Raw genomic sequence first — 16,122 nt, 5'->3', positions numbered from 1 at the left:
TAGCTGGTGATCAGCGAATAGCTGGTGATCAGCGAATAGCTGGTGATCAGCTATGACAAATGTCATCTATACTAATATAAAGCTGAAGAGTTTGTTTGTTTGTTTGTTTGAACGCGTTAATCTCAAGAACCACTTTTCCGATTTGAAAAATTCTTTCAGTGTTGGATAATACATTTATCGAGGAAGGCTGTAGGCTATATTATATTATCAATAACATTAGGGATCCTTACTAAAAGTCCAATTTAGAATCAAATGCGTTGGAGGGAGTTAGATACAACATGCAGTACACGTACGAAGTGTGTGTTGACAATGCCGCAGGCGCTAGAAGTTTATTTCCTATTGCATATTAACATTGTTGCCGTGCACTAGATGCCTTATCATTCTTAATTTTCCCAAACAAGTAAAAAAACATCCGTGTGATATTAACAACGAAGCAATCAGTACCCTTATAATAGTTCAATTAGTATTTAAATACTTTTTATCACTTTAAACCGCAAACCTAAACTATTGTTTTTTTTCCCTCTCTCTGTGTTTAATTTGTTTTTTATAGCCCTTTTTTTTTTCAAGTATATATATTTTACAGACTTGAAACTTCACAGTAATGTTCCTTATGTTACGCAGGATGACATTTTCCGAAAATTAGATCCCATGGGTGGTTAAAACCAGGCAACAGTGGGTACTTTGTCTGCATGAGAACAGGATTTTGCATTATTCATGCCTTCTGCGTCTCCATGGCAACGGGCATCGCGCGGCAGTGGCGTACCCACAAGGAGGGGCATGTATAATGAGCGGCGCAAGAGTGATCTGCCTGTAGACTGCCGTAGCAAAGTACGGGTACATCAGTAGTACGTTGCGTGCACGAGTTGGGAAACCATCGGTGCTATTCATTTTCTCTCTGGTACATTATACAGCATTGTAATAAATTTTCACTGAATTTTTTTTTATTTACCATTACTGCAAATGGGAGATGTGGCGTAATTTTTTTCCATTATTATAGCCGTGTGAAGTCGGGTTGGGCAGCTAGTTCAAAAATAAAAGTTTTAACTGCACTGCAACTGCACAAATATATACCGTGTTTTATCGCATAATCTTCGCACGCGCGTAATCGTCGCAACCATATTTTAGGCTGTCAAAATTGGGATAAAAAAACTTCTCGCGTAAATGTCGCATGATGTTTTTGGTCCCGCTAGTAGATGCCGAGCGCTTTGTGTAGGTATCATTTCCGTATAAAACAATGTATTTTAAAGTATAAATCTAATATTTATTCGGTCATTACCACTTAATAAATTAACGGAAAAATACGAAGTTGTTTGACGTGTAAATTTTCTTATAAAGACGTTTTTAAACGTTATTTCCTTTATCTGATCGTCTGCATCGCCGCGGTGTAGGTATAATCTAAAATTTAATTTCGGTCATTACCACTTATTTATTTAATTAACGGAAATACAAAGTTGTCTGACGTGTAAATTTTCTTTTAAAGACGTTTTTAAACGGTATTTCCTTTATCTGATTGTCTGCGTTACCGTGGCGTACCGCTTATAAAAATGTAGCCAGCGCATCATTCATGTTTGGTTATGTTGCTTCCCGTATAGAGCGCGCACACGTAGTCGAATATCGATATCTCGTCGATTTGATGCAACGCGCACTCTCGGTCAGGTGCCGAGTTAACTACATTTGATAGCCCGCATTCTTTCGTGGCAAGTGTGTACTACGACACGTTAGTTAACATCAGATTGAAGTGGCTTGCGTTCGTGTTAGAGTTTTGGTTTTTTTATTTAAAGTTGAAGAAAGGTTTTTGTTTAATGAATTATTAATATAGATTGTTTGGCGTGCTCTTGTATACTCCACCTTTTTTTAAATAAACGTACTTTCCATGAATTGGTTTTGTTTTTATGAATAACTTTACCTAACAAAAAAAATTTTTCCACATAATCGTTGCACCCCTACTTTTCAAACTTGATTTTAGAATAAAATGTGCGACGATTATACGAGAAAACACAGTATTTAGTATCATTTTACTCCATCTGAAATTTGAAAGTTTATTATTATTATTAACACAAGTTCCTTGTGAATAATTTGTTAGGAAAATTGTAATGGGCAATTTACATGAACAACTATAATGTCAATTAAAGTGAGAGACTTTTATCTCATCTTCCAACTTGTAGTATGCTGAAGTTTATGAGGAGGCAGTCTTCTTGACCTCTTTTCTAACCACCCCTTAGGCTGGTGTGTATCATTTACAAAGATAAGGAGGTTCACTGTCTACTTGAATTATTATCTTAACATAAACATAATATAGAATGTTCCTTCTTTCATTAACAGTGGACAGGTATAAATCAAAAGAAGTTACAAATGAAAAACTGTGAATTTAATTTCAAATTTTATATTTATTCATTCATAACATTGCATTAGCTGAATGAGCCACACATTTATTAAAACTGATATGCACCTTTTCCTAAAGCTGTTCTAAATTTTTTTATGGTATCTTCATTTTCGCTCACCTCATTTTGATTTTTTTTTTTTGTACTAACCATCTTAACTTTTGTAAAACTGATACTCCATGAAACACCTTTAAAGACACAACCTCATCCTGTCCTTGACTAGGGATACCTTAAAGAACTAGCAGCATGTGGAGACTGGCGACACTGCATTGCTGCCATCTGCCTGTGACCGGTCCGAGTGTGTGCCGACTGATGTGACTTCCTCCTCGCTGGCGGGACTCACTGACACCAGTGGTCGTGTTGCAGTGCGTGTGCCGGCCTCGTCGCTGCGACCATGGGCACGCCAGCCGATGTCGTCAAGACCAGGATCATGAACCAGCCAATAGATGATTCAGGAAAGTAAGTGTTGTGTTTTCCAAACTAACTGTTATTGTGTTTTAAAAGAGTTTTTCATTATGTTTAAGTTTTTCATTATGTATTAAGTTTTTCATAAGTTATATTTATTATGTGTACATACCTGCCAACCCTCTTGCTTTAGGCGGGAGACTCCCGCTTTTGTACCTATTCTTCCGCCATCCACCACTTGCTTTGAATCCGTCACATTTTGTTGTGTTCTGTTAGCGGTGGTAAGTGTGTCACGGTTGTGGCAGTGCTGCACAGCTGCCACACAGCTCAGCGATTGGAAACATTCGTCTTGCTTCGACAAGTGCACGAAGGGTGTAACCAATCCATAATCAGCTCTTGAAAGACTTTTCCTAATAAAATCATACCTTCTTGTGTGCTTTGTGCAGCTGGGATTTTAATTTTCAGGTGGCTGTTTGTGGTAGTTTGTAGTTTACTTTTAAAAAAAAATGTGTTTATTAACTGAACTACGTGGCTAAAGCAGCCATTAAAGTTTCATACCTTAAGTTAAGCTTACAGTTATGAGTTTCGTAGTATTTTAGCTTTTAGGAAGATAGCATACACATTGTTGATACAAACAAGAAGTTAAGTTTTTGTAGATATGCAAGCCGGAAAGAAGAGTGTGTTACGAACACCGATTGATTGTTTATGTTTTAAATTTTATAACACAATCTCCCCATTAGTTGTGTTCAGATCATGCTGGTTGTTGTTTCGTAAAATGTTTTCTGATAGCTTTATTGCTTAATAATAATAATAATAATAATAATAATAATAATAATAATAATAATAATACTAATAATAATAATAATAAAATAGTTGTGCACGTACAAAAACTTCAGCAAATATATCTGAGATGGCAAACATGGAAGAAGAAATACTTGTGAAGACGTTAAAAAATAGTAAGTTTCCAGTGGCGACAGTGTTTCGAAACTATATCCCATTGTTCTATGTTACAATAACAGTGAAAGGTAAGGTGAAAAATTATATGCTTTGTGTATATGATCTGGGATTAATTTTGCAACATTGGTTATAAAGTTGTTGATGTCACAGGATATTTAATTTGAGAATTGCATGTCCATCAGCACTGGTAATGCTCCTGTAATGATAGGCTTAAAGAACAGGGTGGCAGTGCATTTAGAAATGGAAACGCTGTTTTTGTCATTTAATGAATTTGGCTGCAGAAAAGGCAGTAGTAACACTTCCCAGTGAACTTCACAAAATTTTATTACACATTTTTTCTATCTTGATAAAAAAAAGAGGTAAAATAAACCAAAATAATTTCCGTATTGCATGACATGGAAGTAAAACATGTTTTTTTATACGAATGCTCTCCCTAGGGAATTGTTTGTCAAGAATGCTGTAACAATAGGACCCTTAGACTAGTTATTTCAATTGAGGTTACTTTTTCACATTCACATGAGATGAAGTATGGAAAATTATATTCTTACAGCATACCAAAGCAGTGTCTTCTGATATTAATTACACTTTGGCTGATTTTTCTAGCCTGAAACGAAGTTCTGAATAACCAGTTTCAGAATCAAAAGTATCAAAGTTACATCCCGAACCAAACAGTGGAAGGGAAGAGAGATTATTGATGTTCCTAACATGCAAGCTAAATAAATCAATTTTTTTATTCATTCGGAATACATTATGAATATTTTAAAAGCCAAATATGGTTTTGCCATCTCAGAAACCATAGATTCACATACTGTGTATGCTCAATTCTTATAGAATTGTTCAAATATGTCATTACAAGATTTGTAAAATCAAATGTTTCCAGAAACTCTTTATCTGTTGTACCTAGGTGTACTTCCACAGTAGAATAAATGAGAAAGAAGATATGAGATTACAATTGGAAATTTCATTTTTATGACCTTAAACCTGAAGAAAAGGCTGTTGTTTACTCATCTGTTATGGAGTATTTTGTATGTGAATGTGATTTTCCTTTAGTGCTGACGTAGCTCAGGCAAACAATGATTTAAATTATTTTTTTCCAGTTTTAAATTTTTTGTAGATAACATTCTATTTATTTTAATGCTGAAGATCAAGTTTTAGGATCTTGAAGAGCTCAAAAAAGTAATTAAGAAAGAGGAAAAGATTGATGCTCAGGGATTTCGGAAGGGAAAATTAAAAGTACATTTGGAAAAAGTCAGGTATGAAAAACTATCAAAGTTTATGCTGACAATTTTAACAATTCCCCACAGAAGTGCTGAATTTGAGAGGATATTTTATTTATTTATTTATTTAAATTTGTTACATGCCCACCGACAGTCTTGGGACTTTAGAGGTGGGCACGACACAAAACAAGTACGACACAAAACACGTAAAAACAAACACTATCACAATAAATAGAGACAGCACAAGATAAACACAAAACATGAAAACAGAAATGATATAAATACCAAAAGGACAAGATAACATGACACATTACTTAGCGAAATGTTAATTACATAATTATTAAACTATACACAAAATATATAAAAAAATGGATAATACAAAATATAACCTGTGAGTAGAGGACAAGTTAAGAGGATAAATTTTTAAGTTTAGACAATTGATTATTATTGTGATTCCTAACTAATCGGTATATTATGTCATTAAAGTTATGTAGAGTACAATATGTTTGGTATAAACGAGAATTAAATTGTGGTATTTTTAACCCAGTGGTTTCCAGGAGATAAGTACAGTTAATTTTAGTGTTAAAACAATTTTCAACAAACAGAGAATCTAAATATACTCTACGTGCACCAAGAGGAGTTAATGCAGGTGATGGAAGGTTTTTTAAGTTTATTAAATTAATTAATTTTGTTTGTATACTTATATTCAGCCAAGTAAAAAAAGCAAGGACACAGTTTAGATCTTCCATGTCTAACGAGACCTTAGGCAAATTCATGGTGGTGACTATAGGCTACAGAGATGCTGCTATGAGCAAAAATTTGACTGCATTCTTGAAGAAAGCCAAGATTGCAATCAGAGAAAGCTTAAAGAATTCATTTATAGTAAAATAAAATCATACTTTAAGTAACTATTCTTATGTTATTTAATTAGTCTTTGGTGTTGACAGTAATTAGTTTTGTACTGTGATTTTCTTTGAATTGTTAATTAATAAATACTGTCGGTCAGTTTGATATTCTAGGGTTGGCAGGTCTGTGTCCACAATGAAAAGATGTCTCAGGTGGATCTGTAACAGCCAGCAGAAGTTGCATAACAAGTGCCACTTGATAGGGGAGTTTTGAAAGGAACAACAGCCACTTACAGTGCACTTGCAATCTTTTTTAGGAAAAAAAAAAAAAATGTTTGATATTGTGAGCTTCATGCATAGCTTCAAATTAATATATAGGACAAGATTAAATTAACTATGGCAGGACTTTTCGTACAAAATACAATTAACCAGAGACATCTATTCTAATATTATAAAGAAGTAAAGTTTGAAAGTTTGTTTGTAAGTTTGGATGTAGAGGTAATATCTGAAACTACTAATCCTATTCTGACAAGGAAGCTACACTATCCCTGAGTGCTATAGGCTATTTTTTATTCTGATAAAGATGTGTTTTCAGTAAGAAATCACAAAACTGTACTTTAAGTCAGAAAAAACTAGCAGCCTGATTTATCGGTGTTCACTGCCTAAATGTTTTGAAATAAAGAAATAAAATGTATATCAAAAATATAGAATTTTATTATCTTCACAAAGAAGTCTGTGATACTACCGTATTTATCTGAATATAATGCAATGATTTTTATCAAAACTGCTGGAAGAATATTTTGAAATGATGTAACGTCCCGAGACAACTGTATCAAGGTCATGGCTAGTACCAGTGATGCGGCCAAAACGTGAAGTAACAGCGCTACTAGTCAGCGCTTGGGTCATGTATTAGAAGTGATTGTCGTTTATTTGTTAGCTTGTGCTATTTTTTATCATATGGATACTGTAGAGAGGTGTGGGAGTTCACATTTTAAAATACCAAAACAATTGAGACGAAGTTACGATGCTCACATTAAGATTATAGTGGCAAATCACGCAATTCAAACCAATAACTGCCAAGCTGCTCGTAAATATGACGGTACTGAAAGCAATGTGCGTAATTGGAGTGCGGATTTGCTTTGTCTCAAGAATGCAAATGGTTCGAGGAAAGCATTCAGAAGGCCTAAAAAGGGACGGTTCTCTAATATTGAAAACCCACGTGGTAAATTTCATCAAAGAGAAGATAATGCTAGTGAATTGGACATTCCGCGTACTTGCTTCAAGGCAAGTATTGGTTGGTGCGTAAAAATGATGAAGTGTTGCGGTTTTTGTTTGTGGCACAGAACACAACTAGCGCAAAAATTACCAAAGATTTCCAAGAAAATTTGATTAAATTTCAGCACTAAGTGATTGGTTTGCGTAAACAACATGATTATTTGTTAAGCCAAATTGGAAACGCTGAAAAAACTGCAGTGTATTTCAACATGCCCAGCAACAGTACCGTTGAAACAAATGGCGTTAAGACTGTCACCGTCCGCATGACGAAATGAGAAGCTGCAAGTCACTGTGATGTTATCTGTTTTGGCAGACGGCAGGAATCTGCCACCATTCATCATCTTAAAAGGAAAACTCTTCCCAAAGAAGTGTTTCTGCTGGACGTAATCATTCATTGTCAAGAAAAAGGCTGGATGACGAGTGATTTAATGCAAGAATGGTTACGACTGGTGTGGATCGGCGCCCAGGTGCACTGCTGAAGAAAAGGGGCATGTTGGTCCTTGATGCGTTTCAGGGAAATCTGAGACATGAGGTAAAAACTACGATAAATAATTTTAACACAGACTTGGTTGTTATACCAGCTGGAATGACAAGCCAGTCGTAAACAAGCCATTTAAGGACCACCTTCGGCAACAGTATAGTGATTGGCTGCTTACAGTGACTATTCTCTGACACTGACTGGGAAAATTAAGAAACCATCAGTTCTTCAGCGAGCAACATGGTTTTCTACAGTCTGGCGAAGGATAACTTCAGAATCCATCATCCGCGATTTTAAGAAGTGTTGCATTTCAAATGCCATGAATGACACTGAAGACGATATGTGCTGGCGAGATGAAGATAAAGGCATTGTCAGCAGTAGCAGCAGCAGCATTGCAGACCCTGACAGTGAATGATTATTCTTACCAACATCATAACAAACTCTGTTGATATATTTAATGTAAATACTATTGTTTAGTGTTGTGACAGACTCAAATTTATATAGACATGTAAGTTTAACTATTAAAATTTTATTACATATTTAATTTTTTTTGAAATTTAGTGTTTTCTCTTTTAACTGTAATTTCCTCTCCATGATTTTGTATTTTAATGTGATCTCCTCTCCAAACATTCTTTTTCCACTCTCAATCAAAAAGTTTGGTGTCACATTACATTCAGAGTTGCAGTATCCTTGGGTAAATACGTTATTTATCTAAGTTAAACATTTCAGCCATAAAGACTGTTTTTATGGTAAAAGTCAAAGAAATTTTACAAAATGAGGTTTTCAAATATTGTCTATGAATATATCTATTAATAGTTTAATCAATATGAAATGCTTGGGCAAGTATATATATGACACAGACATTGTTTTAATTTGAAAAACTCATTTAGGTTAGGTTCTAACTTCAATCTTATTGTAGTTTTGTGTAAATTTATGTGGAAAGTTTTCTGTAAAGTGTTGTATCAAGTTATAGTTACTGCAACTGTAAAATGACAACACGCCTAAAAGAAAATCGCGACACTCACAAATAACATCTCAGACAAGAGCAGCAAGGTTATGCAGAATGGAAGAGTCTTCTTCTGAAACTACGCAGCGTCTCACGAGTCACAGAGGTTACATTTTGCAAGCTCGTGCTAGGAAGACCAGCCCGAACGTACGCCCCTGGGCAAATTGTTATAGGACACATCATTGATAATATGGGACGATTGTATCATGAGTTATAGATACCATGTTGAAGCTGTTGACCGAACGTTACAGGACCTCGGAAATTTAGATGCTGTCATGGGTGGGTTTACTTTTGTGTTTGCTGGTGATTTTTGGCAGGCACTTACAGGCGTTAGAAAGGGGACACATGCAGACATCAATAAAGCATGCTTAAAATCATCTTTTTTATGGATTTCCATTCAAAAACTGAATTTGCGAACAAACATGAGAGCCCGTCTTAGTGGAAACGCAGATAATGATTTCCCACAACTACTACTGAACCTTGGAGAAGGAGCTTTTTCTGCTCCAAACATGAATGCTAATGGTGCTTAAATCATACTAAATGAGACACCAGGTTGAATAGTTCACAGCCTACAGCATCTTATAGATGCAGTATATCCTGACCTTTGAAAGCTATTCGATAGACTTTCATTGGCTGTGGTCAAGGGCAATAGTGTTGCCTAGGAAAGACACTGTCAATGAAGTCAACAATATAATTCTACAAAAAGTTACTGGCCAAACCAAAAACTACAAGTTGGTTGACACAGTTTACAATCTACAAGAATTTTTAAATTTCACTGAATCCATTGGGCCTGCCATCTCACAAACTATTATTAAAAATCGGTACGCCTAACATGCTCTTAAGAAATTTAAGCCCACCTAATATGTGCAATGACAGGAAGGCTACTAATAAAAGACCTAAATGACGTCTTCATTGTGGTAATAATCCTCACCGGCCCAGCAGCCGGCCATTTGGCGCACATCCCGAGGATTCTATTGCTGTCCACGGACTTGTTGATATGTTTCAAATGGCTCCAGTTTCCCATAAAAATGTAATTTGCGCTGACCATTAATAAGTCTCAGGGACAAACATTCTCTTTGGTTGGCATTGATTTACATAAAGAGTGTTTCTCCCATGGTCAATATTATTATTTTGGTTTATCACAAGTTGTAACTCTAGAAAACCAATATATAATGTATAAAATATATAATATAATTATAATTATTTATTATAAAATATATAATATATAAAATGATGGCTAATAGACCGTTTGTTGTGGAAGGTTATAGAGGAATATGTAGATCAATATAATTCAAATTTAACCCGGGATACACTGTGGGGCTCTGCTAATACAATATAATTTGGTTATGCTAAGCATATTTGTTTTTACTAACTGAAGAGAACACAAAGTCTGATGAAATGTAGAAATAACTGGCAGTGTTGACCCAACCAAGGTTAAGTGAAATCATGCTTGTTGATGTGCCGTGCATGTCTAATCATTAAATGGTTAGCTCCTCCCTTTCTAAGCACTTGTGTGGGCCGTGGCAGACGGATGAGATGGCTAGCACCACCCGTCCACAGTTGCGTCACCTGTTACCGGGGCGACCACACCCATGTCTCCAGTTGCCCTGGGCAACCACGCTAAAGGCCGGCGAAGCAGCCTGAGCACATCCGAACGGCCTATACCCCCACCCCACCCCCTCTGCCTCCAGGCTGGTTGAGTGCACACAACATGACAGTTGCCTAGAGTTCCCAGAAACGGTTTATAAAGCTGCCCCTTGGCCATGCAAAGGCAGTTGGTGGTTGGGGAACACCAGAGGAACAACCCCGAAGACAGTCGAGTTCGCTCACCGCGCCAAAACTCCACTGCAGAGACCTTTTCTCGCAGTGCCAACCACCAAGACATCTGGCTACTCATGCGCTGCACGAGATCGGAGGACTAGCGACCAGCAGTCAGACCACCTAGTAGGATCTGCTTAGCTAAAGGCCGTAGTCAACCATCTGCCACAAAAGGCACCATGTGTAAGTGGTGTAAGTGTGTTGATTCTGAACCAGTATGTATGGAGAGGCTGTTGCAACGAAGTGTCAACTCATTATAAACATCATAATCGATGAGTGTTTTTTAAAACCTATAAATTAAATTAAAAATTCTGGTAATGTAGCGCAAAGAACAAGAGTATATTCCAAACAAATTGATTTTATTAGATTTTTTTCAACTGTAATGTTTGTCATTTGATATATGTATATATATATTAGTGTTGGGCCGATTCCTAAAATATACCGATTCAGATTCTTTAGAAAAATTTCTGACGACGTTCAACAGAATAATATACTCAGAAAAAAGGTTGTTTGTGATTTCAAAAATGCAATAGCATTTTGTTTTATTTTCTGTGCACAAATTAACATTATATACAGGTTACATAATTTTAAAAAGCATGTTCATTACCCCCAGTTACTGCTACCGTGAATTTCTAGCACTAATTTGGCATTTTATCCTTGCATACAGTTAGACTAAACATGTGCTTGAACACTGCCAACAATCGAAGATTTCTTAAGGCGTAAATTGGAAATAATGTTCTTATAGCATACAAACTTTAGAAACCTTAAATCACCAAATCAATGTATTATTAAAATAGGGTTTTGTATGGTTAGGTTAAGAATTTTATTTTCAAGCGTAACTAAATAATGATCCAAATAAAATTACATTTATACCTCATTTTTACATATTTCAAGGAACCAGGATAAAAAAAAAATAAAGAGGAATGTAAAAAAATACTTTATTATCTTGTTATGATGGAAATGATAAGAAACAAATATACACCACACAAAAATAAAATGTCAGATGAGCTTAAATGTTTATATATTAACTATAACTTAATTATCTCACTTGGTGAAAACAGTAAATTCACCCAGTCTTGTAGTTCTTCACAATCGTTAAAAGAAAATAAATTTTTGGCTCTTGAAGTAAGAAAGATATGTGCAGGTTGAAGCATCTCAAAATGTTCGCTTTCTATGGAGAGATCATCTTACACAATTTTATTTAGACTTTTCAAATAATCTCATGTTAAAATTTAATTCATTTCAGATTTTTATCGGAAACAATTCTATTAAACGAACACAAATACTTTCGAAACAATTTTTTATGTTTAGTAATAGAAAAAGTTATGAACGTTTCAGCAGCAATGTTTGGAAATTCAGTACCGCCAACTACCTTTCCAAGCATTTCTAATGTAAAACTAGCATTGCTAACCATGCACAAGGATGCTGTTTTTTTTTTTTTTTTTTTTTTTTTTTAGTAATTTGGTTGTTTTGCTTCTTAAACTTATTTAATATGGGCTCAGTAATCCACTGTTTATGTTGTAAAATCTCATTAAAAACTTATTTCATTAATAATTCTTTAAAATTTAAAGGGGATAGTTATAAAGCAACTTAATTTTCAACTTAGTTTTATACAATTCAATTTTGAATTTTTTTAATGGGCAGTAAGACACCTGTGGCCTGAACAAGCATTTTTGGATGCCAAATTGTGCTTAACTTCTTTAATACTTTGTTTATAATGATGATTGTGCACATAATTTAGATAATAATTATTAAAAAATGTTACGATGCAAGAGAGAAAATTGCTAAAAACTTAACATTAAAGTTGGTTTTCACCTATTTTCTCTCTTGTAACGTAATATTTTTGAATGGTTTCACTTTTAAAAATTCATTTACATTATTATCTAAATTATTTGCTACAATCTTAATTATAAACAAAGTATTAAAGAAGATATGCACTATTTAGCATCCCAAAATGCTTGTTCAGACCAGGGGTAAATAAAACCCCTTAAGAAAATGAAATTTTTGGACAGTGAACAATTTATTTTAGTTTCTTTTACAAGTTGTGTTTTTTACAACCCAGTTTGGAATAGCAATGCACTTGCATTACAGTGGACAATAGTATAATATATTATACTCACTTTAAAATGATATGACTGTTACAAGAACACAACAGTATCTGACAATTTAATTTATCTCTTACTGCTGATTTCACTTCAAGAACTGTCTGATGTGGGTTGAAACTTCTCTTCCTCTATTGTATTCCTTCAGCAGTGCCATCTCTTTTAAGCATGAAGCAGTAGTCTGCCATCATCTTTACATGCCACCTTCCCTGGTATCTCTTTTCCATGTCTTTTAGTCCTGGTGTAAACATTCTACTTGTTCTTTACTGACATCGCAGAGATTCGCAGGGAAAAAATCAATGTGTGAATGTAAGAAGTGAAGTTTCACACTCATGTTACATCCTAATTTCATGAAATCTTCCAGCATTTCTTTAACCATTCTTTTGTACTCAGGATGTTTTTTGTTACCTTCAAATTTGGCCACAGCATCTTTAAAAGAAACCAGGCCTTTTTTCTACCAGATTCATTGTATTTTTGAACATACTGTCTTTAATTAATATTCTGATCTGCGGTCCCACAAAACCCCTTCTTTCAGTTTTGCATAAAATATTTTTGGAAATTTTGTTTCCAGATACTGGAAGCAGCCACCTTTTTTTTGGAAGTGCTTTAGTAAATTACTTCATTAATCTGAGTTTAACGTTGTTGAACAACGGGTACATTTATGTATTATGTTCTGTGAACCAGGTTGTAGGTTTTTTTTTGGGCCAGTCTGCTTCTTTTGTTTTTCTTTGACTCTGCTGTCCCATTCACAAATAAAACACAGCAGGCGTTTTTGTGTAGCCAGATGGTAGACCAAGTAGCATACCAACAACTTTTAAATCATTGCAAATTGTCCAAGAATGTTTTTCATAGTTCACACATTTTAGCAGAACTTTGAGATTTTCATATGTTTCCTTGAGATGCACTGAATGCACAATGGGTAGGGAAGGGAATTTTTCACGGTCGCGAATAATTCGCTAATTCTGAGGCAAAATTCGAAATATAGCATAGTCATGAAAAATAGCAAAACTTGCACATTATTGTTAGTAAAACAGTTTTAAACATACACTTGATTACAAACCATGGTATTTGATGGCAAATGCAACAGGGTAATAAAATCACAATGCGAACGGTGTGGAAAAACGGGATTATCTACTGTGGAACCTCGCTACTACGAGACCTTCGAAGTTACGACAGTTTTGTAATGCACCATCAGTTTTGACTACGTAAATCATACTGATAATTAGGAGTGCTTCTTTGTCGGTCCTCTTGTAAGTACGATGATTAAAATGGCATCTCCAAAGAAAGAAAGAAAAAATTTCACGTAGTAAACACAGCCAGCAAGAAAAGCTTTTTTTTTTTTGGGGGGGGGGGGGGGGTTGCGCGTGGTGCATCACTACTCTCCCTCCTTGTTCTGTGGTCACTACATCGCGTTGGCGGACTGGGACTCTAGCAAGTTGAAGAGGGAGGGGCGAAGAAGGAAGTGCGGGGGGTGCGGGGGGGGGAGACTAGTGACAAACAACATGCTCTCTCTCTGTTTAGCGCTATCACTTGAAAGTGACAAGTTTCCCTTCCCCCTTCGCTTCCCCCCCCCCCCCTTCTGGAAAGTTTCTGTCTAGGTTTCTGTAGAGGGGGAAATCTAAAAATAAACGTGTGAGCTGTTGTGACCATATCTCCCCCTCCGACATAAGCAATTTTCTTGTCCATCTTGACAGGTTTTCGTGACGCATGAAGCTTATATTCCACTTAGGCCTACTACCTGCATCAACAAAATTGTTTTCCCGTGCGTTATCCCACGCTTTTAATGACAATATTTCATGCATGACACTACAACCATTTTTCAGCAATTTGTGCATGTATTGTAGCAATCCATCCTTGAATTGTGGAAAATTTCTAGTCTTATCGCAACAGCGTCTGAGAGCTGTGCCATACTACGACATCCACTACACACGCTGGTATTTCCTTTCAGAAACAGCTTCAGCTAACGCAGCGAGGATAGTGGATAGTAGACATCCTTCCCTCCTCCCCTCCCTCTTTCACCGCCCATTTTCTCCCATCCACCTCCTCTCCTTGTTCGTGCAGGGCACTGTGATTATTTTAGCTGCGTCTCTGAGCGCGGCCATTACGTCAAACCATTTCATTTGTGATTAAAATAAAAATCGTAGTAGATACAAAACATTTCATGGAAACCTTTTCTATTCGTAATTTAATTTGCTACAACTTTTATTCTATCCGATTTTTCACTAAAGTGCACCGTTTTCTAGATATGGTGTGAAATTGAAACATTTTTGGAAAGTTCAGGAATCTAACTTAGACTTAAATTTTCTATATTCGGCTATTACGAGTACTCATAGTTACAAGTATTTCTCTCATAATTGTCAACTCTCGTAATAGCAAGGTTTCACTCTTCACTGTATTTATGTAATGGTCGGGGGGAGGGGAGGGATGATGCAGACTGGCTTGGCCAAGCATGACTTGATAGAGAAGAGGGCAATAGTGACAAAGAGAGATGCGGGTGGTTGGAATGCAGACAGGATGACGTCACTGTGTTGCTAGGCGAATATCTTTCGGGCTGCTCTACTCTGAAAATAGCTTTCCCGTCTCATAGTCAACACACTTCACTACTCCCCTCGCAACCCATCTCGGAAGTAAAACGACCTTCGCAGTGCGCACCTGCCCGACAGCAGTCACGGTTAAACTTGCCTAGCGCACGTACGTATGTAAATGTAAATAAACAAATTGTCTTGTACTGCTGGCAAATATCGGTAATTTGATCATGGTGAATTAAAAACATTCCAAAGGTGATTTGAAGTGAGAGTAGGTATAGAAAATTCCGAAAAATAAATTAAGTGCTCGCGACAGGGCATTTCAATATTAGAAAAACGGATTCTATTGCTCGGATAGCCGCAGCATAATGTGCAAATTTTGTAAGTGCCAGGTTGCGTGGGAGCGTAAAGATTCTATAGAAAAACACCTAAAATTTGCCAAGCACATCAGTGCACAAAAAGGTTGCCCTGAAGCAAAATTACAGACTTCGATCGCTACATGCTTCAGTAGTGCGGAAAGGAAGAAAAAAACGTCTGAATACCTCGGCAAACGAGTGACGGAAACTTTTCTGAAAGCAAATATTCCGCTAAAAAAAACTTGAAAATCCGCATCTGAAAGATTTCCTGAACGAGTTTGTTGAAGGTGCTGGTGATATTCATTGTCTAAGAGTACTAAAAGAAAAGCATCTTCCATCACTGCAGCAAGAGAAAGATGATGTAGTAAGAGAAAAGGTGAAAGACAAACTGTTAGTAATTCTGTGTGATGAAACTACGGACTCAAGAGGAAGCTGTGTATTTGTTGTGCTATTTAAAGTAATTGATAGCAGTGACAAAATTGATACTGTTGTTGGTGATGTCCATACTCTGGAAACAGCCAATGCCAAAAACTGCTCCACGGATATTTTGGATTCCCTAAAGAAGTACACTGACTTTGACAACGTGTTAGCGCTTGTTTCGGACTCGGCCAGATACATGGCAAAGTGTTTTGACACACTAAAAGACATCATGGCCGACCATGTGCTTATTGTGCAGTGCTAGGCTCACAAGCTCAATTTAGTTGTAAATGAGCTTGGAAAAAACCTCCCTGAGCTTCAGAAGGCTCTTGCCAAAGTA

General features: G+C 36.1%; 1 protein-coding gene across 2 annotated transcripts in view; it reads left to right on the top strand.

Annotated features, from left to right (window-relative positions):
* LOC134531680 (mitochondrial uncoupling protein 4) overlaps positions 1–16,122 on the top strand; it is a 92,567-nt gene that overhangs the window by 56,574 nt on the left and 19,871 nt on the right. For both annotated transcript variants that reach the window (XM_063367480.1, XM_063367481.1), the window contains exon 6: positions 2,748–2,840. In XM_063367480.1, coding sequence (XP_063223550.1) covers positions 2,748–2,840 — 93 coding nt within the window. The remainder of the gene's footprint in view (positions 1–2,747; positions 2,841–16,122) is intronic.

The sequence above is a fragment of the Bacillus rossius genome, chromosome 5 (genome assembly GCF_032445375.1).
Source record: "Bacillus rossius redtenbacheri isolate Brsri chromosome 5, Brsri_v3, whole genome shotgun sequence".
Classification (NCBI taxonomy): domain Eukaryota; kingdom Metazoa; phylum Arthropoda; class Insecta; order Phasmatodea; family Bacillidae; genus Bacillus; species Bacillus rossius.
Note: the sequence above shows the minus strand (reverse complement) of the source record. Positions and strands in the feature narration are given on the sequence as shown.